This window comes from Akanthomyces muscarius (genome assembly GCF_028009165.1).
Source record: "Akanthomyces muscarius strain Ve6 chromosome Unknown contig_15, whole genome shotgun sequence".
Classification (NCBI taxonomy): Eukaryota; Fungi; Ascomycota; class Sordariomycetes; order Hypocreales; family Cordycipitaceae; genus Akanthomyces; species Akanthomyces muscarius.
In genome coordinates, this window is record NW_026611615.1 from 499777 (window position 1) to 524604 (window position 24828).

At 53.8% G+C, this 24828-nt stretch overlaps 9 protein-coding genes across 9 annotated transcripts; 6 read left to right on the forward strand and 3 right to left on the reverse strand.

The window, feature by feature from the left end:
* Positions 1-8013: 8013 nt before the first annotated feature.
* Positions 8014-9463, forward strand: LMH87_007892 (uncharacterized protein; the record flags this gene model as incomplete). The annotated part of the gene is made up of 2 exons (XM_056200731.1): positions 8014-8167; positions 8247-9463. 2 exons carry the CDS (start codon positions 8014-8016, stop codon positions 9461-9463), a joined length of 1371 nt encoding a protein of 456 aa, XP_056057762.1.
* Positions 9464-9875: 412 nt separating this feature from the next.
* On the forward strand, positions 9876-10739 carry LMH87_007893 (uncharacterized protein; the record flags this gene model as incomplete). Its single annotated transcript, XM_056200742.1, has 2 exons — positions 9876-10251; positions 10312-10739. The coding sequence occupies 2 exons, from the start codon at positions 9876-9878 to the stop codon at positions 10737-10739; spliced, it is 804 nt and encodes a 267-aa protein (XP_056057763.1).
* A 167-nt stretch (positions 10740-10906) lies between these two features.
* On the reverse strand, positions 10907-11371 carry LMH87_007894 (uncharacterized protein; the record flags this gene model as incomplete). The annotated part of the gene is made up of 2 exons (XM_056200754.1): positions 10907-11262; positions 11311-11371. 2 exons carry the CDS (start codon positions 11369-11371, stop codon positions 10907-10909), a joined length of 417 nt encoding a protein of 138 aa, XP_056057764.1.
* Positions 11372-12796: 1425 nt separating this feature from the next.
* On the forward strand, positions 12797-15021 carry LMH87_007895 (uncharacterized protein; the record flags this gene model as incomplete). Its single annotated transcript, XM_056200766.1, has 4 exons — positions 12797-12800; positions 12850-13044; positions 13096-13762; positions 13821-15021. The coding sequence occupies 4 exons, from the start codon at positions 12797-12799 to the stop codon at positions 15019-15021; spliced, it is 2067 nt and encodes a 688-aa protein (XP_056057765.1).
* Positions 15022-15436: 415 nt separating this feature from the next.
* LMH87_007896 (uncharacterized protein) lies at positions 15437-16761 on the forward strand (the record flags this gene model as incomplete). Its single annotated transcript, XM_056200778.1, has 3 exons — positions 15437-15977; positions 16047-16345; positions 16408-16761. 3 exons carry the CDS (start codon positions 15437-15439, stop codon positions 16759-16761), a joined length of 1194 nt encoding a protein of 397 aa, XP_056057766.1.
* A 460-nt stretch (positions 16762-17221) lies between these two features.
* LMH87_007897 (uncharacterized protein) lies at positions 17222-18261 on the forward strand (the record flags this gene model as incomplete). The annotated part of the gene is made up of 2 exons (XM_056200790.1): positions 17222-17670; positions 17730-18261. The coding sequence occupies 2 exons, from the start codon at positions 17222-17224 to the stop codon at positions 18259-18261; spliced, it is 981 nt and encodes a 326-aa protein (XP_056057767.1).
* Positions 18262-18913: 652 nt separating this feature from the next.
* Positions 18914-19996, forward strand: LMH87_007898 (uncharacterized protein; the record flags this gene model as incomplete). The annotated part of the gene is made up of 2 exons (XM_056200801.1): positions 18914-19099; positions 19178-19996. The coding sequence occupies 2 exons, from the start codon at positions 18914-18916 to the stop codon at positions 19994-19996; spliced, it is 1005 nt and encodes a 334-aa protein (XP_056057768.1).
* Positions 19997-20260: 264 nt separating this feature from the next.
* Positions 20261-20761, reverse strand: LMH87_007899 (uncharacterized protein; the record flags this gene model as incomplete). Its single annotated transcript, XM_056200812.1, has 2 exons — positions 20261-20457; positions 20527-20761. The coding sequence occupies 2 exons, from the start codon at positions 20759-20761 to the stop codon at positions 20261-20263; spliced, it is 432 nt and encodes a 143-aa protein (XP_056057769.1).
* Positions 20762-22341: 1580 nt separating this feature from the next.
* Positions 22342-22829, reverse strand: LMH87_007900 (uncharacterized protein; the record flags this gene model as incomplete). The annotated part of the gene is made up of 2 exons (XM_056200824.1): positions 22342-22405; positions 22474-22829. 2 exons carry the CDS (start codon positions 22827-22829, stop codon positions 22342-22344), a joined length of 420 nt encoding a protein of 139 aa, XP_056057770.1.
* Positions 22830-24828: the final 1999 nt, after the last annotated feature.

Genomic DNA, 24828 nt, shown 5'->3' on the forward strand with positions numbered 1-24828 from the left:
TTCTTTTTTCGTTCGGTTTCTAATTTACGGTGTGGTTGTATTGCTGCTCTTCTTATTCCTGGCTTGCTGTCTACATCCGTGCTGCCGCTGCTGCTGCTAGCGCAGTCTTGGCTGGAATGCCATTTTTTTTTAAAGCTCTGGCTTCCAATCGAGGAACAACATCTCCGCCTCTCTCACCCTAACTTATTACGAGGCGTAATTAGAGTTTGCTATGCCGTGAAAATGTCCGATTGAAATCTCTGAGGCTGCGAAAGATGAACCGACAGATCGGTTATACAAATTCTACGCTTGGTGATACAACAGGGTATGAAAGGTTGTTCTTTCTTTTCCTTCCGCAAAACAGCGTCGTAGCACCACTACCATATTGCCCCTCCCTATCAATCGGCAGTCCGTCTACCCGTCTGCCTGGGCCGCTGCACATGAACCTGGCAGTGGATCGTCACTTCCACTCTGATACATCGCAGCGATGGATCACTGATGGCAAGTCGGGATTGTCCTGCACAGACATTGGCACAGACGGCACTCTGCAATGGGAGTAAGAGCTAAACTAGAGCTGGTAATCGTTGCGCCTCGACTGGCCTGCACGAACTCCCTGTTCTGCAACAACACCATGTGGTTTGTATGTACGTAGGTGGAGGCGGAGAGTTATAAAGAGGGTCGCTGTTATAGAGGCGGACGGCCCCTCTGCCTCAACAGAGAGAAACTCGCTGTAAAAGGACTGTCGAACGTGGTGGCGTCTTGGCTGAAGGTGGGCGCGGCAAAGAACAACCCACTCACACACTGCTGAATTTGACCAGAAATTAACCCCGAGAGACGAATGTAAAATGAAAAAGGGAGAGACAGCTAAGCAGCACTTGGCGGACACGCTGCACAGGCTCTGTCGAGCAGTTCCTCGGCAATCCGCACTGTGAAACACCTTGTACAACGCGCTCGGCGCTAGAAGCAGGTGTGCATGAGACCTTCCTCGTGCCCTACGAGAACGGAATTAAATAACCGTCTCCGGAAAGGTCTCAACGCCACGCGCCCATCGAAATAGGTTACACTGGCACAGGAGCTTGCCAATCAATCTTGTTAAGTGTTGCGTCGACCATCGTGTCGGAGCAAGAGGTCCCCGGTGATCGGCTCCTAGGGCCCCATGTACCCTGTGCGAACTGGATGCGACTCGTGCTTCGTCAGAGAACCCTTGAACCCCTTACCCATGCTGTGCGGAGGAAGACTCCTCTCTTTGCAGCGCCCTCACGTCTCAAATTGATGTTGCACAATGCAAGCCACTCAACAAACCCATTGCCGTTTGGCAGCTCATACGAGATACAGGAGAGAGGCGATGAGAGCCAGGCGTGAGCTGGCCGAAGCCGTTAACAAGTATCCACTGACTAACTTCTGGGGGGATGCCACTCTCTTTCAAGACAGGGCAACATGTATCCTAGCTCTGTGGTGTGGCAATTTATCTTCCGTTGAGTATCGACCAGATTATCGGAATGCGATGAGCAAGTAACCGTCTCATAGAATGTTTCGATGCAATTACTGGCACGGCCATGTCTTGTGTTAGCGTTGACTTGGTGCCAGTTCCGTAGCGTAGCAGCACTAGAACGGTGGTTCGTGCCTCTTTGCCTTCTCTCGCTACTGGCTAGACTAGCGTCGCATGTGAATGTAGTCTCGCTGTTTGATTAGGGCAGGCACTGTAACGATCAAACTAGCACAGTTCTAGTGCAAGATGTTCGTCTCTGGTGTGCCAGCCTGTCTCGGCTACTTGCTTTTATGTGCTGGCAGCTATCCCTTCGAAGCCAAGGAGAGGCACTCCGACCACGGAATATTCTGTAGAAGACGCCCAGCCTGCTCGCGCGCGCACGGATATCAGCCCTCTCTCCAAACACGATGTATCAAAATTGCCAGGGGTGCGCCCGGGTCATGACAGATACACTACTCTGGCGGCCTGTTAGCGTTTTGCAGCGACAGCACTACGTTAGTTAGCTTCTTTGCCATCGGCTTCGAGACTTCTGCTTGGCAGGTGGAAGTTGTAGCTAATAGTTCCTGTCTTGGCCCGCCGCCACAAAGCCTCACCTCAGAATCCGCAGGTGCAATTCTAGACTTTTGAAAGAGGCACACACAATCGTCTCCTCCAAGTGCAAACGCAACATGTATATAGCACAATCGGTCCCACGAAACTGGTAGCATCGCGGCGACGAACGAGGCACAAGCACCTCCACGAATTCTTAGTTCGGGCCACTAACATCTGCCGTGGCGTAACGTCGAGCTCGAGCAGCTCGGAAGAGAAAAAAGCCGTTTTCATAACACAGACAGTATAATGGTGCTAATAAGAGGCGGACCTCGGGAGGAGCCACTTTTCGTGTCGTGGAGAAGGCACACTGGGAGCGCGAAACCAATAGAATACTGATCTGCCCCAACGAAGCATCACAGTGGCTTGTGAGAGCCCAGTCCGTGCCAGACACTTTCTGTGGTCCCAAGCAGTTGGCTATTGGCTGCTCGACTTTCGTGATTCCAGAGTCCACCGTCGAGGTAACAAGGGCTGGGTCTGCGACCCAACACCCTGGGCCTTCGGCCACCACCATTGCCATCTTGCCACCCACCATGCCACCCAACCGACGTTGGGAGTCCCGGCGACTTGGCTCAGCGTCGAGCCGACTCCGCTGCCGTGCCCAGTAACCCGCCACCTGTCCGAATCAATGTCAATGCGCCGAAGGGTTCCAGTTTTCCACATCTTTGTTCAAACATAGAGCATAAACTCGTTGAGCCATGCTATCAGTGAGCAAGGAGAGTTGGCACGTTACACGGCCGGTGTGCGATGCCATTTGTAGCAACGCGTCCATGATCGGCCACGGCTGCAACGTGCAACGGCGGAACAAAACTTTCTGTACAGAAAAAAATCTACCAGGAGGTTTTTCTTCTCATGTCTGCGTGTAAATGACTCGAGGGCGACAGGGGACGTGTTTGAGAAAGGCCTTGCTTAGATCTCGGTAAATAAAGGGTGCGATTGCCGCAGCGTATGCAAAGACGTATCTTTCGTGCGTGATATCAAAGTGTCGTAGAGCTGCTGGCAGGTTCTTTACTGTTTCTTGAATGTAGGGAACGCTGCGAAGTATCCGCAGGCATCTAGTTATTACTCCCACGCCCTGGCTATGTGACTTGAGTGGCTAAACAGAACACACAGCGTTGGCAGCCTCGTAGCGACGACGTCTGTCTTTATTGGGGAAAACACTCGGACAACTGGGTCTCAAACATAAAGGCTAGCTGGAATGAGTATGGTAGTTACCTGCGACGGTTGGAGCTCAGTTCGGCAGTGATGGAGGGCAGGCCGGGCTGGTGGCTACCGTTTGATGGGCAAACGACGCTCGAGCACATAGACAGCACAAAATACAAATACACTTCAGCGAATTGCAGTACAGGTTGCTTGTTTTGCCTGGTGTTTGAGAAAAAAAATCGTGAATTCCATCTTGCAATACCATGTCATCGGTCGTTCAAAAGTCATCCTGCCTCACTTTCTCCCATAGAGATCAAGCTTGATTCACCTGAACACAGGCCCCTTTCCGCCAATGTCTTCCGAACAAGGCATGAAGCCATCTGTGGCTGCAAGTCGACTAAATCAATTGTCGAGTACTCAATATTGAGTCTCAAGATAGAAGCATCTCGCACTTCATGTGGGCGCTTTAAGCCGTCGACAAGGGTCTGTGGAAAGACTGCCGAGTACAGGTAGAGCGCCTGGACCTTGACATTCGATTTTGCCGCGAGAAGATGTACAGAATGCTCTTTTCGGGCTTGAAAAGCGGCAGAAGTCTTTTGTACCAGGGCAAGGAGAATAAAGACTAGATATGGATCGCGGTGCGGTTGAGTTTTCCAAGAATCATGCCGAACATTGCAGTGGCGGGACCTGATCCTTGTTATTGAGGAGAAGTCAATATATGCCATCAAGCTGCAGTCTTCTGCTGATGTGAAAAGCGCTTGGATCACTATTGTTGATGCCAATCTGCCGCCAAATAGCAGTGGCAATTCCCATGGCAGGAGCTGGAGGCGTTGACGGCGAAGCTTGCGTCGACAGCGGATCCTAGACAGTACCTGCGAATACCGTCGCGCATATCTTATTTGTCAGTGCTCCAGAGCCAGGATATGCGTTGTAGGGATCTTTTTTAGATAGGTTAGGTGGCATACAAGAGGGTTTTCATTCCGTATGCGTTTAGTATTCGCACTGCAAAGAAAGTCTTTGTATCCTTTGAGCCTTCGTGGTTGAAGTTTCTCCAGAGCTCGAGCAACGCAATGCTTTGTACAGCACTAGATTGTGACTTCCTCACAGACTGGAAATCCGCTTCGTTTGCTATATGGTTAGTCTCTCGGAACGTCATCTCGAATTCTGGAAGAAACTTTTCAGTCCAAAGAATCGGTAATGCGCGGTACTCATCCTTACCCGTGGCTCGTCAAAGCTTTGCGAGCAGGGCATGGGGCCTCAGATTCAACAGACGGTCATGAAGTAGCTCGTGATCATTCAGTTGGATGCTTATATCTGATTTTTGCTCACTGTGGCATCCGGCGCCTCGATGCTTGCCGATTGTGGCTGGTAGGCGTCTGAAAAACCCTGAAAACCAGACTCCATCAGTGAGGGAAAGAAGTACTTGGCTTCTCTTGCTCTGTCACTACCCGAAAAAAAAGGCTTTACCCTGTCGAAGTTTATACTTTGATGATTGCTACGAGGGAAGGGGCCAGCGAGCTTTAAATACCATTCCTGCGGATGGGTGACGCAGAGCGGATTGCTGAAGCTTGCAAACGCATCGCACAGATCAACGTCGCACTGCAGACAGCACACTATTCATTATCGAAACCATGCAGCAGCACGAGGAAGCCGACATAACTCACATGGGATTACGAGACCCGGAAAATGGAAGTGAACTGGAGCACCACGACGTTTCCCGCGCAATGGACGCAGGGACCCTGTACCCGTCTCCCCTTTCACCATGTCAAACACTTCATCATGGCTCAAGACCTACAAGTACGACAGATGATAAAATGACGAGCAACACGACGGATTTTGCAGAATCAGCAGACCCCATCACTGTAACACGCGCTCAATGGTTTGAATGGCTTGTAAGCGCAGTAATTGAGCCGGAAAATCACCAAAGTATAGACCTGCAACAGCTCACGCCGCCGTGTTTGATGACCCTGCGAAAAAAGCTTCGGGTCTCCCATTATGGTGTTGGTATTCTACCGACCGAGCTGAGAGATGAGGTTTGTGTCGTACGCTATTGTGCCAGAAAGTTACAGCTGATAAGGTCTAGTTCAGATCCTTTCGGCTCCCCGATTACTTTTTTGGCACGAATTCAATTTTACCGACCTCTCTCAGGTCCCTAGAGCGTTGGAGGCCACATCGCTTTCTGCAGTTCGTCCATGAGATGACCCAGCAAGCGACCAAATGTGACTGCAATGACAACGATCTGGATTCATGGAAGAGAAGGTTTATGCCAGAATTCTAGACTATTTTAAAGACAACAATCGTGGTGAATACAGTATCTGCTATGAGCCCTGGTCAGTATCTTTTCGAGTCTGGCGAAGTCTGGCGATTGAATTTCCTGATATTTTAGAAATAGAATCGACCTCATGAAAGAGTACGGACCAGCATACTCAGCTGGTTCAGTTACCCGCAGGAGCGACTTCTGCATCATGGTCAGACCCGAAGAGAGAGAGCAAGAAGTAATTGATTACCTCCGCATTGATCGACCAGGCCAATCAATTAATTTCGTCAGCTCTACAAAGAGATACCCGATCTACTCAACTGTGAGCATGACTTCCCCGGGTGGACCCTATGGCTCGGAAACCAGGCGTACCACCATCTGGCATACTTTACAATGGCGCAATCTGCAATGGGGAAACGATGGCAACACTTATTCCAAACTTCAGTGCGGGATCATAGTGAGAGGGCACGAATGGCAATTCAGCGCGTCTATTCCCGTAGACTCTGGAGCCTGCATGGTGTTGGGAACATCCTGCCATTAGGAAATACTTTCTCGCAACGGGGCCTCGTGCAGCTTCTCGCCTCCCTCCAGGTATTTGCGGAGGATGCTAGAGAGAGGTTCTGGCCCGGGTTTAAGAGAGACATGTTGAACATATACTGAGCAGATAGAGCTAGACTATATCTTTAAAGTCCTATTTTAGTAATACTTATTATATAAATACTAATAAATCTGAAATTTAAATAATTTATCTTTTAAAGCTTATAATTATTATATATAAATTAACTATTAACTAAGTATAAATCATAAATATTTTTATTTATTTTTATTTTATAATAGAAATAAAAAATAAGTTAATATAAATTAAAGTTTTATAAAACATAAAAGATAAAACTTATTATAAAACATTATAATATAAATTTTAGTTAAATAAATTAATAAACTTTTTCTTTTAATATAAATAAAATATTTACTAATATTATAATATAGTATAAGAAAAGTCTAATAGCAGCGTATATGTAGCTAGCGTAGTTGCTAGCAGTTTGCCATGCACGACGCTGTTTGTCTGCTCGGACATACCACGATTTAGCACAAATAGATCCCGAGCGGCGTCTAGAGTCACCTTCGAGTTTCATATTCTACTCTGCATAGCATTTTCTAACGACTCCCCATGTCTGATATTTGCCCTCTCTATAATGCCATCTGGCAGCTCGCTATGATCAGTCCCGAAGATCGACTCTGGGCTGGAAGCGGCAACTTGCTTCGTGGAGGGCCTTGCACATGGTACATTACCGATTTCGATCAGCGAAGGCATTTCTCAGTTACATATTGCAATTCGGCTCCGATATCAGACGAAAACCTTGAGGGAACAGAAGATATATGCCTGGCACAGCTGCGACAGCACATCGACGACCTTGGTACGGATGTCTTGGGAATTCGCTTCTCAGACCCCGAGAGGCCGATTTCGATATCTACCAGCCAAGATGACGACGTTACTATGTATACAAACTGTTATCTGCCATCTGAACTACGGCTTCCTTTCCCAGTCAAGACGCTCGGATTCGACAGCTTGACAGAGCTTGACCGCATGGGCCCGCATACTTTGAAAAACCAAGGAACAGTGCGACGGCGTCACCGGCGCTCCCTGAATCATATCGCAAAAGTTGTCCCTCAAAAGCAGACAACCAAACATTCCGAAGGTTGGTTTTGAAGGCTGTAAATGATGTGCCCGATAAGCTGAAGTATGTTTGCGTCGAGCTATCCGGCATTGCCGAACGTGAGGCTGCTACCAGCTCATCATCTGATGACATCCTCAGGAGTGGAACTAAGGGATTGTGTTAGGAATACCTTTTAGGAATACCTTTTGGGACCCAAAAAGGGAGCATGATTTCAAGGCCTTCTAGCCGAAGATGGGGTGTGTCCAGAGTTCGGATGGCCGACTTTAGTATAAAGGGCTTGTTTGGTGTCCACGGCGCTAAGTTAGCTCAACGCTATTGTGGAAAGCAGATGAGAACGTAGGGCGATCCAGGGCCGAGAGTTGGTACGAATATGCGTTTATGTATAAATGAAAACATGCTTGAGCCTGTGAATTCATGATTCTGCTGCGTAGGCCAGAAATAGAGTCCGTCAAACCTTTGTCTCCGAGGTGTTGTCGTGAAATCATGCATTAAGCAGATAGAGCTAAGCCGTATGTTTAAAGTCCCCTTTTAGCGATACTCACTATATAAGAGATGGCGAATTTAGATTTTAAACGGTCCATCCCTCCAGGCCCCTCGTCGTCGTGCGCAAATCGGCTGCTAAACACAAGCCACAAGGCCGTGACGAAAATAGAGTTGCGTGCGTCGGGCCACTAGCCAGCATTAGCGCAGCAGCAATGTGACTCTAATTACACAATCTTGGAGTTTCGGGCTAGCCTCGGTGAACCATATCCGGCACCAAACTTCGGGGCAGCTTCCCAGAATTTTGCCGTTCGTCCTTCTCAATCAAAAGCAGGTCCTACGACACACGGGGAGCAAACAAGCATCAAAGCACACGCGCAAACGCTGTGCGCTGAGAACCAATGAACTGCGACGAGCTTCAAGAGGGCGCCAAGGGCGAGCGCTACATCATCAAGCGACCCAAGGCGCTGCAGTGGTTCTGTGACGGAGAGCTGCAAAAGGACAGCGACGAGGAGCGCCAGGCCGGTCGCTTCGAGCTGTTCCTAGACCTTCTGTGTGAGTGCGATTGAAACCGGCGATTGCCACCCTACATGAAAGGAATGCTTTACTGACGCCGACGCGCGCGCCCGCGTAGATGTCGCAATCGTTGCCAACCTCAGCGATGAGCTCAGCGAGCACCCGGACGGCGCCCACGTCGCCAAGTACATTCTCACCTTTACGCCGGCGTGGCACATCTGGGTGGACCTGCGCGAGATTATGAACTCGTACTACACCGACGACCTGATCCAGCGGCTCGTCATCCTCTGGGTCATGGCGCTGCTGGTGCTGTTCGCCAACAACGCCAACGCCGTCGACGATGACCTGTCGGCGATGCGCACCGCCGCGGGGGCGTACGTCGCCGCGCGCTTCACCACGATGCTCGTCTTCCTCATCAGCTCCTTTGCGAGCTACGCGCACCAGGTGCAGGCGCGCATCATGGCCGGCTTCATGTTTGTGGGCCTGCTCATCACCGTCCCGCTGTTTGTCGAGGGCGTGAGCGTCGGCGCCAAGGCGGGCGTCGTCGCCGTCATGGTTGTCTACCAGGAGCTGACGTGGAGCCTGACGCTGAGCCCGTGGCTCAAGCGCCGCCTCAAGCTGCGCTACAGCACGGCCGTGGACATTGCGCACGAGATTGACCGCATGGCGGCCTTCTTCATCATCATCCTCGGCGAGTTTGTGTACATTGTCATTGTCGGCAACCCGGCGGGCACGGGCCTCACGCCGGGCTACGCCAAGGCCGTCTGCACCCTCGTCATTGCGTTTTGCCTTAACTGGATCTATGTCAGCGGCGACGGCAGCCTCGCGGGCACGCACCCGATCCGTCGCTCGCCGTGGACCGCGTTTGGCTTCTTCCTGCTGCATCTCCCCATGGCGGCCGCGTTTCTCATCGCCGGCCACATCAGCGCCATGAGCGTCGCGTTGGAGGAGTTTGAGGAGGGCCAGCGGTGGCTGCTCGGCGCTGGTCTGGGTATTGGCGTGCTGTGCCTCTGGGCCTACGGCATGCTCTACAAGGCGGACGAGGTGCGCCACGACCTCATGCTGCCCAAGAACCTGCGCATCGGCATGCGTCTGGTCATTGCCGTCATCTTGATGATTATCCCAGTTACGCATGAGCATTTCAGCGCGACTCAGTTCATGGTGATCGTGATGGGACTGATTGCATTTTTGACAATTTGGGAGACGATTGGCGGCATGCTGAAGAGCACTGCCATCTTTGAGCCGTGGACAGATGCGCACCCTCCGTCCGGGGCGCTGCTGAGAGGCGAGTCTAGCACGCAAAACTCGGACGGCCTGATTGATCGTGAATCGTGAATTGGAGGAACCTAGCATGGAGAGACGGGCTGTATCTCAATGGAGTCATTGGTCGTGCATTGACTGCCACGAAAATGAGACGGACGGAGTTTGGTGGGTATCCGGGAGCGGAAAACTTGCAATCGGCCAGCAGTGCAAGTTGCCATGGTTGCGATAATAGATAGTTTTGAAATTGAGTCATAGTTGCCCTGTTTGCACAGATTCCGTCAAGCTTGCGTACGAAGTGTTCAGCTGACCGTTGGCACGGTGCAACCCGGGGCCAGCCGGGCTGAATCGGGCTAGGCTTCGCCAGCTCCAGCTTCTTAAAGGTCGCTGACAGCTGCGCAAAAATAAAGGGTGATGAACTAAAGCCATAAAACGAAACACTCTATAACCCAATCATCTCAATTCAGAATATCGGCTCTTCATTTCAATGTCTACCCGGTCACAAACAGTTTGGCGTGTTGCATCCACCCTAGCTACCGGCACGGCTATTGTTGCTACATCCATCTACGTCAGTCGCACGGCGCGACGCATCACTGCATCCTCCAAATTGGGTGTTACGGATGAAAATGTTGCGGAACCATCTTTTGTCGAGTCCCACACCATTCACAACTATGTCAACCCTCTGAATAAAGCAAGTCGGGTGTTGGACACGCACAGCGTGACACTCACTGTGCCGCTCAACAAGGGCATCTCGGATGAGACAATCTTGGCGCAAGCGACGAAGAGTTTCTTCAATGGCTGGGTCTTTTATCCCGAAGCAACAGCTTTAGGTCTATCCAAGCCAGAGGACAGCAAATACTCGAGTATGTTCACCCCCCACTGCACTGCGTTGATCTAATATGGTACTGATGCATTTCTTCCAGAGCTTGCTTCCACTACAGTGCCTGCACACATATGGAGCGCTTCAGAGCTTTCTGAAAATGCACTTCCTGGGCTGCATACGGTTCTATTCGGCCTGTTTCGGCTGGCCGACATTCATCTTGCCGATGAGGCGAGCAAGGCACCAAGCAGCTCTGGGCAAAGCCACGCCGATTTCTTGTTTGGGTCCGACATGACTACTTTTGCGGGATGTCATAGAATCAGCGTGGAGCGACAGGAAGTGGACGCCACTGAAGGGACGCAGAGGATAAAGGTGCAGTTGCAGTGCTACGCTTGCAATCCCAAGAGCGACGCCACCGGGAGCAGCGTCCTACTGCGGTTTCACAGATTATACGCCTCGGCGCTGTTTAGAGAAACTGCTGGGCAAGTAAATCGCTGGTTGCATCTCAGCGACGGGGTCACTGCTTCATGAGGGGGGGAATATGAAGGAGCACATATGCATGGTGGACCAAAACCCCGCGAATATGCAAGACATGCTATGATGGCTGGGCACAGCCTGTATTACTAGCCCATAATCTCCATTAATAATAACATAGTTAATAACATTACATCATCCCGAGCGAATAGTGCAGATTCTATTTACAGGCCGCACTCCTTCACGTCAACCTGGGTAGCCTGGGCCTCGATGCGGCCGACCTCGACGCCGCGGCCCCCCGTGAGATCGTTCAAGGCGTGCAGGCCGATGTTGAAGCCATTTACAGCGCGGTCCACGGCCAAAATGGTAACGGAGCGGCCCTTGTAGTCGAGCCTCCAGCAGGTACCGCACGATGGCGAGTTCCAGCCGCCGACAGCCTGCGCGCCGCCAATGTACGGGAAGCGTGGGATCTGGCTCTGGGTCTGCCAGTGGTAGCGAGAGATGAGGCCGTTGTCGCCGTCGGAACAGGCAATGTCTGTGAGCGCGCGGCTGCCGTTGTCGTAGCCAGTGTCGTAGGAGACTGGATATGTTAGCGATTCAGTTGCTTTGGTTGATGGTGTGTACGTACCAGTATCCCCCATGACAGTACTGGCAAGAGCAGCGAGTCCAAGGATTCCCGAGATATGCATCGTGTTTGGCGTTGCTGTATTTATAGGCAGCGAGGTGCAGGGATCGAAAGCTGCAGAATAGTGCTTGGTGTTGTTTTAATTATATGTAGCGATGGATGCCAGGATTGCAAGCTTTCCAGAAGATGTAGATGTAGATGTAGATGATGAAGCTGATGCGGGCATGCTGAAAGCTTTATATACACCACTTTGCAAAATATGCTTGGAGAAGCGGCCAGTCAGGTCGCCCCGTCTGATACGAAGTTGGACATGCAGTGTTCCGTGTAAATGTGGGTTTGGCATCATCGCCCGACGCAAGTACGATGCGGCCGTCACTCCAAGACATGCAGCATCTCAGCCCAGTCTTCTGGCACGGGCATGTGAGTGGCATGAAAAGGCGACGCGCGCAAACAAGACGGTGTCGAACCGGATGATGTTCGACTTTCATCAGACCAGGCGACCCATCGAAAAGAAATCCCTTAGCGACTGTTTTGTTCTAACCCTGTCATCGCTGTTGCATTTCCCATCTTGTTCATCTTCGCAACGACTAAAAATAGCTGCCAGCCCTCTTTCTTCGGTGATCCCCTCGGGACGGACAATCGCTCCACGGCCTCGGTGGCTGAGCGACCGAGTGACCCGGCAGACGACGTATGCCACGGCAACAGCGGGAACTTCGTATTGATCCCGTGGGGAGGCGAACATCACGTAGCGAATGGAAAATGGGCTTGCAGGGGCACACTGCGTGCGGATCTGTACGCCCTGTCCCGCGTGAGCGGTCCGGGCGCGCAGCATACGAGCTGGCGCTGTCCACTGGACGATGGAGCTAAATCAGGCATTGCATATCGGGTGCCCAACCGCGATGGCTCAGATTTTAATGAAATGTGCATAAACCTCGATATTGTGTGGATTTCCAAACGATGGCTAGTTTGGGGACTGTTGCCCAAGTCCCAGGCCATTCTTTATTATGTGCCTCGAGGGTCTGCACGCTGGAATGCTGGCCACCATGTACCCGAGAACAGGGATGCCGCCCATACAGAACTGCCAGTGCACTAGCTAGCCACATGGCTACAAAAAATGTTCACTTTTCATTTTGAGTCGATGTCGCGCCTTTTTTTGCGTTTCGGATTGTATGCGAGCGCAATGAGTGGTAATAAATGCCCATTGCGTCAAAGCTGCCTTGCTCTTACCATGCCGGGCTGGTCCCCTTATTTGGCAAACCTAAAATAAACAAAATGCCAACTCCCGATGTCCAATCCCTGCTATTATGCTGCCTAGATAGTATCGCGACGTGGCTTCATCATACTGAATCGCCGTCTGCCTGGGCATAGCCGGTGCCAGGGGGTGAATATCCTGCTGCCTACCAGCATATATAACCTGCCATCCCTCTCATGATTTGCGGCGCTCTTTCTAACTGACTTCACATATCTTGATTCTGCCGGTCAATACAAAATGAGTTGCGTGATCTGATCCTTGTGCGTAGCATCGCCACTAATTCTTTACAGAACGTGCCAAGTGGATGTTCTGGCGTACCAACGAGCGGCGGGTGCTGCTCATGGGTGTCAACTACTCGGGCAAGACGACGCTTCTGTACCGTTGGAAAACTGGAGAGGTGGTGAACTCGATACCGACTATTGGATTCAATGTCGAGACTATAAGACATTCCTCCGGCCACACATTCGAGGTGTGGGAGCCAGGAGGTAAGCTCCCACTGTGTCTGCTGCTGAGGAGTTCGGCTAACTATTCCTCAGGAAGCGACAAGGCGCGACCCCTGTTTCGGCACTATTATGACAACGTAGAGTTAGTCATTTTCCTCCATCACTGTGCAGACATGAGTATGTTTGACGAGCAGCTGGACTGGTTCAAAACCTTGGCCACCGATGGCGAGCTGTATCATGCGCCGATCCTGGTGGTGCCCGCCGTGCAAGACACCATGGCTCCAGACACAAAGACTGAAGATTTGGCAAAAATCATGGCCGCATACGCGAATGTCGCTGCGAACTACAGGCGGCCAGAGCCTATAAAGATATTTAATTGCCCTGGCTTTTCTGCGAGAACGACTGAGAACCCGGAGACTGTGCTTGACGAGGTCGCCAAGATGCTCCCGGGAAAGCGTCGTGATGCAACTAAAACCCCAGATACAAAAGCCCCCAATTCTCCCCCGAGCGCTTCGGACGTTGAGCGAGCAAAGACGATGACGGATGCTGATGGCAAGAACATGGAAAGTTTTTGGAGCGCGTTTGAAGACGGATCACTAGCCCCATGGGATCACTACAACCATCTCAAAGCTGGATTCTTTGTTCTCATCGAGACGTTTGAACAGGGTGGTGCCATTCTAGACGCGGCAGAGACATTCGTCGGGCATCTTGATCGCTTGCGAACGGCGGATCCAGAGCTCTTTCGCGATGAAAGTCACCGGTGAGGCGACATCAAGAACTGTCACTCTACATAAAACTCCTGCTAATAAAGGATGTAGCACAATGACGACTTTTTGGCTAGCGCAGCTTCAAGTTGCTGCTGCCAATTACATCAACAGCTTGGCTTCGGCGCGGCCGTTGCAGCGCGACGATTTCAAGAACGTTCTTTTGAAAACTCCCCAACTCACCGATGAACGGCTGTGGAGTGAGCACTATTCGGAGGATGTACTGTTTACGCAAGATGCCAAAGACGGCTGGTGTCTACCGAATCTGAAGCCCTTGCCCTCTGTGACAACCAGACGGCGCCTCAAAGCTGGGCTCGGTCCACCGGCAATGGCTTCTGACGTTGACAGACTGGTCGGATTTGGGTTGACTGTGGTCAAGCAAACAATAGTATCTAGGGCGCGAAGAGGAGCGATCGTCAAGGCGGCGCTGGCTGCCTTGCAGCCTTCGACAATGCAGGAGCGCGCAGTCAACGCGGCCATCCCGCCATATTCGGAGACCCAGGCCTATTTCTGGGTGCAAATGGTCCACGCCGCAGTCGCCGCGGCCAACAACTCAGAAGTTGAAAAGGCTGAGTCGCTCAACTGGTCTGGATCCATAGAGTCGCTTACACTCCCAGCCTTCAAAGCCCTCTTTGGCATCACCGGGGATGAGTGGCGCGAGCACTACTCTGCCAAGTCATGGAACAGCCTCCCCGCGCGGATGCAGTTCCATCCCCCGGACAAGAAGCCCCTTCCCGACGTCATTGCCGTGCACGACAAGGCAAGAGTCAGCGCGGCACGGGGCGCCATGGTGGAGAGCTACGCGTCGGAAAAGGAGCCTCGGTCGGAGATGCCGCCGCTCAAGGATCTCGCCGTCATGGCCGCCGTGCTTGCGCGAGAGCTCGAAGACGGGACTGGCAGAGATCATGGCATCATGCTGCAGGCACTATTTGATCTCTTGCACGCGACCGAGGAGATGAAGCAGGACCCGACGGCGAGCCAGAGGACACAGTCGCTGGCCATTGCCAAGGCACTCGACATCCCCTGCGCCAGCGTCGACGGCCTGACGCAGAGGATGTTTTGGGTGCAGCAGGTCTTGCTTGCGGTAGGCAAGTTTGAGGGAGCTGATTTTGGGGAGTTTGTTCGGGCTAATGCGCATCTGGCGTACAGGGAGCTTCCGTTGGTGTATTACACGTCGATGCTGTGGGCGAGCAAGGAGGCCGAGGAGGTATACATAGCGCCGGACCGCAAGTCACTAAGAAGCCTGATCATTTAGAATTTGAACCTGATGGAACTTGGTTGGGCTCTTTCGCCCGGCCGTTAGTTTTAAGAATGCATATTTCTATATTTCTCTTACATCGCGGCCGTGAGGGCGATGGAATGGCCAGATCGGGCAGCCCTGTTGGAGGCGCTAAGATCCACTGTAGATTAGCGGCCTCTACTGAGTATCCTGGAGCTGCCAGTGGATGAGGCTATGCGCCAAAGAAACGAGGACGACTAGAACAGTACTATTGAAACGGCAATAACAATTAGGACTGAGTTGGTATTTTCATTTTATCTTCCAGTTTTGTAGTATACCCTGGTCGTGGCAGCCACGTATCCTTGTGCTCTAACAAAGCTGCATCCTATGTCTGAGAACAGAGCTCCGATTATCGGTGCCCCGCCAAGAGTCAGATGGGCCGTTTTCGAAAATGCTTCTCCCCGCCATACAAACCACCACTTTTCTTTTCCCTTTTACCAATTGGCCTCGAACTTTACCCTCGCCGACCCTCCGCGCCTCTGTCTCCCTGCTGTTTCAACTACAGCCAATGGAGTCGTTTACGATCAAGACGCCGTGCTCGAGCGCCAACATTGGCCCAGGCTTCGACGTCATCGGCCTCGCGCTGTCCATCTACCTCGAGCTGCAGGTGACGGTCGACCGGGGCCGGGCGCGCTCCGAGCACCCGCTCAACTGCCGCATCACGTACGAGGGCCAGGGCGAGGGCGGCGCGGACATCAGCCTCGACCCGCAGAGCAACCTCATCACGCGCGTCGCCCTCTACGTGCTGCGCTGCCACGACCAGCGCGCGTTCCCCGTCGAGACGCACGTCCACATCAAGAACCCGATCCCGCTGGGCCGCGGCCTGGGCAGCTCCGGCGCCGCCGTGGTCGCGGGCGTCTTTCTCGGCCGCGAGCTGGGCGGGCTGCACCACCTGGACAACAACCGACTCTTTGACTACTGCCTCATGATTGGCACGTGTGACCCCTCGGGCCGTCGGCCAGCTGTTCTGACTTTGAAAGCTAACCGTTGTGAACTTGTAGAGAGACATCCGGACAACGTTGGCGCGGCGCTGTTTGGTGGCTTCGTCGGGACGTACCTCATGCCGCTCAAGCCCGAGGACGCCTCGCGCATAGAGGTCCCGCTCAGCGAGGTGCTGCCGTCGCCGGCCGGCGGCGTCGACACCGGCAAGAGGCCCCCCGAGCCACCCGTCGGCATCGGCCACCGCATCGAGTTTCCCTGGAACAAGGAGATCAAGGCCGTGGCCATTGTGCCCGAGTTTGTCGTGCCCACCGCCGAGGCGCGTGCCGTGCTGCCGGAAAAGTATGCGCGCAACGATGTGGTATGTTTTCCCCGGGTCTGCCAAGAGACGGAGACCGCCCCCCGGGACTGACTTTATCACAGACCTTTAACCTGCAGCGCATCGCCCTGCTGCCCGTCGCGCTGGGCCAGTCACCGCCCGACCCCGAGCTCATCCACCTCGCCATGCAGGACAGGATCCACCAGCCGTACCGCCAGACGCTCATCCCCGGCCTCACCGAGGTCGTCGAGTCCATGTCGCCCAAGACGCAGCCGGGCTTCCTCGGCGTGTGCCTGTCGGGCGCCGGGCCGACCATCCTGGCGCTGGCCACGTCCAACTTTGAGGAGATTGCCTCCCAGATCATCGAGAAGCTCAAGCTGCACAACGAGAACAAGGAGTTGGAGTGTCGCTGGATGGTGCTGGAGCCGGCCAGGGGGACAGAGGTCATTCGATCGTGATTTGCGGGGTACAATGTAGACTTCATTAGACCAGGACTTGGCGTAGATCTGGTTAGATGGTGAAATTGGTAAGCCGGAAAAGAGGCATACCCTGCGTCTGGCTGGGTGTCGGTGCAGCGAGCGTCTCTGGCAGTTCAACTCTGCCGGCAAGCAAACTGCGTCACGGCCAGCCCGATGCATTATACACATAAGAAAAGTGCAAAACTTAAAACACTGTACCCAAAGTGCATACATGCAAGGATGCTCGTACCAGATACACGTCTGTCTTGCAGTCCGGAAGCTTGCCCGCTCTCCGCCACCGGAGCGACCCCCACCAACAGATCCGTGATGCATTATCCCGAAGACCGAATGGCAAGCAAGCAACATTTATAGACGCATAACCACGCCCCAACCTTCCCTCGCCCACTTACATTCATCCAGTTGATTTCATCAAAAGCATCCGCCCGTTATAATAGCAACAATGTCTGCCCCTCCGCCCGGCATCTACGTGCCCATCCCAACCTTCTTCGCGGCCCGCGCCTCGGCGGCCTACAACCCCACCACCCCGCCGCTCGACCACGGCACGCAGGCCGCGCACGCCGTGTACCTCGCGCGCGCGGGCATCGCCGGCCTCGTCGTGCTCGGCAGCACGGGCGAGGCGGTGCACATTCACCCGCGCGACCGCCGGGCGCTTCTGGCCGGTCTCCGCGGCGCGCTCGACGAGGCCGGGTGTCCGGAATACCCGCTCATCGCGGGCACGGCGACGAACAGCGTCGAGGAGACGGTCGAGCAGCTGCGCGATGCGAAGGACGCAGGCGCGCAATGGGGCATGGTGCTCGTGCCGGGGTACAATGCGCCGGTGACGCCGCAAGAAGGCATCGTGGCGTGGTTCCGCGCCGTGGCGGACCAGAGCCCGATTCCGATTCTGGTGTAAGTAATCAATGATGACGTTGGTATGAATGACAGGTTACTGATGTTTTTATTTACAGATATCACTATCCGGGCGTGTCCAACATGGTCAAGGTCACGCCCGCTACTTTTGCGACGCTCGCGCAGCATCCCAACATTGTCGGCTGCAAGCTCTCCCACGGGGACGTCTCGCAGCTCACGCAGATTGCGTCCAACCCGGCCATTGACGGGAGCATGTTTCGCGTCTTTACAGGGCTGGGTCAGCAGCTGCTGCCGGTGGTGAGCGTGGGCTGCGGCGGCGCCATTGACGGCTCGGCGGGCTTCTTTCCCAAGGCGCTGGTCAGGCTGTTTCACCTGTCCAGTCAACAGACGCTGTCCGAGGGAGAGCTGAGCGAGCGGAGGCTGCTGCAGTACCGCGTGAGCTGCATGGAGGAGATTGTGGTCAGGTTTGGGATTCCGGGGATCAAAGAGGCCATTAGTCGCCTGCGAGGCTTTGGGGACAAGGATGGCACGAGGCTGCCGCTTGCGGGGGGACTGCCCGGTGGTGATGCGGAATGGGCAAACTGGAAGTGCGTCTTGGATGACATGGAAGAGCTGGAAAAGGCGCTATAATATGCCGTACATCTTTTGTTATTTCTCCTGCGCCGTCAGGTTTGATGTGCCCAGTGCTTGATCGAGTCGGATACTTTCTCATATACGCGCATACAGCATTAGCTTCGGCAGGCGACGGGGGAAAGAGAAAATTGAAATAGATACATCCGACTGGGTTGGACTCGGGAAATAACTAAATCGCCGGGCATGCTGACAATAATGAATCTCGTCGGCGGAGCGGCTCGTCCCCAACAAAAATTACGCTACGGCGCCCCCGTTGCGGCGGGCGGACAAGTTCAATAAGTCATCTCGCAGCGGCCGCTGGAACAGGCAAGTACCTCGGCCCAGGCACAGACGATTTTTATCTCATCGGACCTCTCGGTGTCCTCGACGCTAAAGGGGAGCCGGAGCTCGTCATCAAAGCCCATTTCTCCCACCTTGTCTATTTTTCCTCTTCCCTTTTCTTGTTGTCGCTCTTTGTTTCCTCCTTTCTTCATGCGTCAGTGTGTCGCCACGACCATCATCTGCCACTCCCAAACACTGCTTCTCTGGGCCGCTGCGCTGGTCCTCGTCGTCCTCGTCTCCCTGCGCGGCGCAATCGCTCAGCGCGTCCTCCGCCCGCCCTCGACCAAGACTCTCGTCACCTAGCAGCCACCACCACATTGCGCCAAACATGTCCTTCAAGGTCATGGTGCGCGTCGGCGTGCCGCTGGTCCTCGGATCCGCGGGCTACGCCGCCTCGCGCGTCGACTGGCAAACGGCCGTTCGCGCCTTTCTCACCGGCCCTGGGCGCACCTCGCGCATTCTCCTCCTCATCTTTGTCCTCTTCAACATGAAGAACATGCCCTTTGTCTGGACCGTAAGCGGCTCAAATCTCGGGAAACCCCTTTCACGCGCGAAAACAATGCTAATTCACGTCTGCCTGCCTGCCTCCTAGTATCGCATCTTCTACCCCATCATCCACCACAACGTCATCCGTCCCGCGCCCGAGCTCGGCCCCCGCGCCCTCTACCGGCACATCATCACGCGCACGCGCGCGCCGCTCCTCGAGATCGACTACAACCTGCACAAGTCCAACTCGACGTACTTTGCCGACCTCGACTCGTCGCGCACGCAGCTCGTCTCGTACCTCTGCCGGCCGGGGCTGGCCAAGCTCGCGTCCAACCCGCGCTTCAAGGTCGTGCTCGACCCCAAGACGGGCAGGCCCGCGCGGGGCTCGCTCGGCATCATGCTCGGCTCCGTCTCGTGCAGCTTCAAGCGCGAGATTGGCGCCTACCGCTCCTACGAGATGTGGAGCCGTATCCTCTGCTGGGACCGCAAGTGGGCGTACATTGTGACGCACTTCCTGCCGGCGGGCGCCGCGCGGCCGACCGAGTGGCTCGACCCAGGGTTCGCGGGGTGCCGCGTCCGAAGGGGCCAGGACGCCTCGGGCGGCTGGGAGAGCAAGATTCACGCCACGGCCATCAGCAAGTACGTCTTCAAGCTCGGCCGGCTGACGGTGCACCCGGCGGTGGTGTTTGAGGCGAGCGGGCTGTTGCCACCGCGCCCGGGTGGCTGGGTGAGCGGTGAGAACCACATTGGCGATGAGTCGGCTGATCTGGGCCCTGTTGATTTCGAGGCGGACGGCGAGTGCACGTGGCAGCGCGTTGAGGCGGCGCGACGCCGGGGCATGGCGACGGCGCATCACGTCCAGGAACTGGAGTCACTGCATGGCACGTTTGATGGCGGTAACAACGGCGCCATTGCTGTGTACTAACTACGAAAGGGAAAACGGACAATGAACGCGGCAAGATAAAGGAATAGAGAGGCGTCTTGCCTCAACTTGATTATAGACACGTATTCATTATAGAACCGGGCGACAGCTAGAATCAACTGTCCGCCAATTTAATACATACAAGAACACGATTTTGTCAGCCAGACTTGCCGACGGGCACGGAAAAGGCGTGCCTAGCACCAACGCCAAAGCTCCTGCTTGATAACGCCTCCACCAAGTCGGATCAAATTTTTTTAGAACAATTACCTACAGCCACAATGCCGTCGCCGTAAAGAATACCGCAGACATGATAGCCCAGCCAGCGCCGTACACGCCCGTCGTCGCCGCTGCGCCCGTCTTTGCCGACCCCGTCTCCGTGGGCAGGGCATACATGCCTTCGGTGCTCCCATTGTGCGTTCGCGCGTACTCCTTTTCGCATTCGCCAACAATGACGATGCCGGTTTCTGTGGAAAGTAAACTCTTTGTTAGCTACAGCCCGTCCGTCGTTGTGTCGAGGCGGAGAGAGGACGCACTCATGATGTCGTCAATCTTGCAGCCGGCCTTGACCATGCACGGCGCGCCGAGGGCGGAAATATTGGGCAGCCGCGCGCAGATGCACTCCATGTCCAGCAGCCCGCAGCCCGCCTGGCCCGGCCCGGCCACGGCGCACCCGAGGGCGCATTTCGGGACCTCTTCGGTGAGCGCGGTGAGGTTGAGCCCGGCGAGGGCGGCCGCGACGAAGACGGCGAGGAGGAGGAAGACGCGCATATCGAGGTGTGGGTGTACTGGTTTATGCAATTGGCTTTGGCGAAGCCAATTTATTGATCGCGTTGGTTTTCTATGGTGTCGATAAAGGATATAGATTTTGGCGGGTGGCTGCGACGATTCGGTGTAAGCCGCCAGTATGCCAACGATGGGTGTAACTAGCAAACTCGACCTTTCGACGGGGCAAAATGCGCAAATTTCAAAAAACCTACCCAGTAGGTCAAGGCAAAGGAGTGGAGGGAGCACCCGCTCTGCTATATAGTTTCCCCATACTATGCATTCTCATTACTCGGCATGCGCAGGGATGGGCAGGGGAAATGGACATCCGTGCAGAGGAAAAGAGGCGTTGGAATTGTGGGGGGCAACATGCAAGGACCAAATCCTGCTATAGTTCAGCCTGGTTTTCGCCCGTTATTAGCATCAAGTTGTGAACCTAAGCGGCGCCATCAGGCCAGAGCTAGCAAGGCCGGCAGCCCCTGGTCTGGTTTCGCATGGGTGCAGATGTGGTTCGTGGCCTGCAGTAGCGGCATGACAGCGTGGTTTTGCGTGGTTCCCGAAAAAAGCGCCACCTTTGCCATGTGATGAAGATGATGGGACAAGAAGGTACTCTGGCAGCTGAGACAAAGGGACAAAACTGCAGACTCGGCAGTCGAACTGTTGTCTAAACAGGCATGCAAGACTCGCTGCTTTTTTCGCTCCTCTCAGCTCTGGTTATCTTGTTTGGTTTCTTGGCCATTGTCTCCCGGAACACGGCTTCAAATATCACCGCTGTCCAAGGCCCCAATTGCTAGTTACGCTATCGTATGGATCCCCGTCTCCGCTGTAGCCGTGACGCCGCAGCCGTGAGGATTGCGAATCGGGCTGAGTAGCCTGGTCTGGTCCTTGTGGGAGTTATAATCGTGGGATTGACGCAATGCTTTTTTTGTTTTATCTTCCACCTCAAAAACACGTTCTGCTCGGATCGGTCAACATTGCGGGTCGAGCATCTCATGTCGTCGGCGGCACCACCCACCTCTGGCACCGTGGACATGCCCAGGCGTTGCTGGTGCGGGCAGCAGTCGCACGCAATCCATGTGAAAGAAGAACATTGCGACCAGATCCAAAACCGGTGCTTGACATGCCGGTATAGTTTCCATGGCTTTTTTTAGAGGCTATCTACAGTCGCGCATGAGGACCGCCATGTCAAATGCGATCAGTCTGTATGTCGGCGCATGTGCTACTTGGGGGTAGTTTTGTCCAGCCATGACTTACACCTCATCGCACGGGCGAGAAGACCGCCACCTCAGAGTATCGACGGCTTTTGCAAGAAGAATGACGGATTCGTGACAATTCCCCTCGAGTATGCCATTTCTTCTCGTCTCTTTCCATCAAAGCCACCAGACTCTACGCGGTCATGTTGTGGACCTCCAATCGGCAAGTACTTGATTTATGGCAAAGGTCGCTACAATGCATCTAATCGCAAATGCAGTTATGACGAGGAACGATCATTTCAAAACTATCACGGCATATAGAGTAGAGAGTGTGTAATTTTGCCTTTGTCTGCTCGAGCGCAGCCAGCTGCAGCCTTTCCAAGACGTAAGAATTCATCCTCGCAACTTGACACCAACCATGGCGACTGCGACAGTTCCGAGTGAGGCCACCAATGCCCTGAATATTGTAGCCTATATTAGCATCACGTCGAGTGACTGTCTGGGTATGTATGGCTCAAGGCTTACTCGGGGTATTTCTTGTTCCTCCACGCAAGCCAAATATCCAGAATGGCGACACACATGGTGCTCAGGATCACGGTGCCCATTTCCTTATTTCTGCCTGCTCGGCCAAGGCAATAGATTGCGACGGCGATGGTCAAGTCTCGCCCACAGACCAGTACACCGAGTGTTGTATAGTCGATTGTTCTGGTCGCCGCAGCGGTAGCTCCCCCCGCCTCGGCGGTGTTGAGTGAGCTTTCGTGGGTGACGCCAAAGAGGTCATCGACTTTCCGAGGATTCGCGATACCAATGATGCTGAAACCCGCAAACAATGCGGCAACACCTAGGCCAATGGTATTTAGATTAGTGGTAGAGATGGGCATGCTTGCGGTGTTTTGTTTACAGGCTGATGTTGCAGTTGCCAGAATACGCTGTTCCTACTTCAGCCGCAGTGCTGCAAGGGGATGACCGGACTTTCCGTATTTGTAGCAGCCTTACAAATTTCAGGCTGCACCTGTGAGTCAAACGCTGGGATATAAAATGGCGAATGCCAGGATGACTGAGAGTCAGATTCAAACTTGTCAACGTCTCAAAAAAGTCTACACTCTTGCCAATCACATTTTCAGATTAAGTCGGAGGCTTCAATGCAAGCAACCATGAACCGAGTCGGCGGTGTCAAGCTCCCAAGTGACCTGCAGGGTGCCAGCTCGTGGAGCTACCCGGCAGTTGCTCCTCGTGCAACAAACTCCTGTATTGTTACGCCAATTGATAAAAGACTAGGCAGTAAACTCAGTCCCAGAATTAAGCTGAATTTTTTAGGTTTGACTTAGAGCTGCTTCTTACAGTGGTTGCGGTACTCGGGAGACAAAATCCATACGTGTAAATCCACATAGGCGTCAAGCTGTCCACCCATGAGCTGTTACACCACAGCACATCAGCTCGAGTGCGCGGCAACGCTCCTACAAGCACCTGATCTCTTTGCCACCGGGTGACTGAATACTCTTAGAATGACCATGTTAACCAGACAAGAATAACCACGACTGCCGGGGGCGACGTGTGGTTCATTCAGCAGCGACGTAATGCGAGGTGGAAATTTACGAGTGCAAGCGCAGCTAGGCACGGATAGAGGCGGCCAGACAACGCGATACGAGAGGAGCAAAAGAAAAACAGAAACAGTAACAAAGCAGGAAGGGGTAACGGAAAATAGAATGAAAAAAAAAGAGAAGATCCAAGCTATCAGTCAAAAAATATATATGGTCCACATCGCCAGTTTTTCTGGCTCGGTGCTTGACTCTAATATTTGTCATCATCATATGAGCTTGGATCGTTTCTGCACAACAGACGTATCTCCCAAGAAATTCCCAAAGAAATCCCAGAGTGTAAAAAAAAAGATTTGGGATCAATGCCGGAGAGCATCAACAAGAAATACGGGCCCAGTCCAAAAGGAAAAAGACTCGGAACCCCCTTCGCCGCAAGAATGAGCCCCATCGAGTAACTGAGCCGTGAAGCTCAGCAATCGCATTACTATCGATCTCGACAAATACCTTCTGCGCCCGAAACCACCACAGCAAGAGCCACAAGCGTCAACCTACCACCCACCTGCTGTCTGCCAAACGCACACTCCATCCCGGGACCGCACCCGACTCGGACTCGTATCTTCATCCTGTGAGGGTTCGAGCGGCGGCTGTGAGAAGGAGGTGACGCATCGGCTCGAGGCGGGCGAATGTAGCGGCAAGCCGGGCATGGTCATTGCCAGAGGCGGCCAAGGCACGGAAGTCAGCCGCAGTGCTTTTATGGCGGCGCGTTTCCGCATGCTTCTTTTCCGTGAGGAAGAAGAAGGTGTCCGGGGACTTTCTCCCAAAGCTAGAGGAAGAGATTTTTCAGATGAAACATCTCTGTGTGTGAGCTTCGACAGCGATCTGTTGAGCGAAGGGGAGATGAAGAAGGAAAGGGAAAAGAGAAAAGTCGAGGCAGAAAATTTGGAGCTCTTAATTCTGCCTGGTGCTATTGTGGGGCTGGGCGCCGGGCGGTGGAAAGCGGATTGGGTGGGCGCATGCATTTACAGGGGAGTGTCGTTCTAAGCGGGAGCTTGCTCGAAGCTCGCGATTCCAGCTAGAAGCCCAGGCAACGATTCACTGCCGTCTCTGCCTTGAACAACCGCCAACTACTGCCTTATCTGCCTAGCTGCGCTCCTGAGATTGGCCACGAGGGGGAACTGCAGAGATATAATAACACGCTGCCGTGCTTTCTCCGCGTGAGCTGACAGGGCGCCGACACAAAGAAAAACCAACCCGAGTTGGACGCCCTCGAGCACGCGTGCCTTTGAGGACTCGAGATAAAACACCAGCCACCATCCATTTACGCTACGACACAATCTCGCAG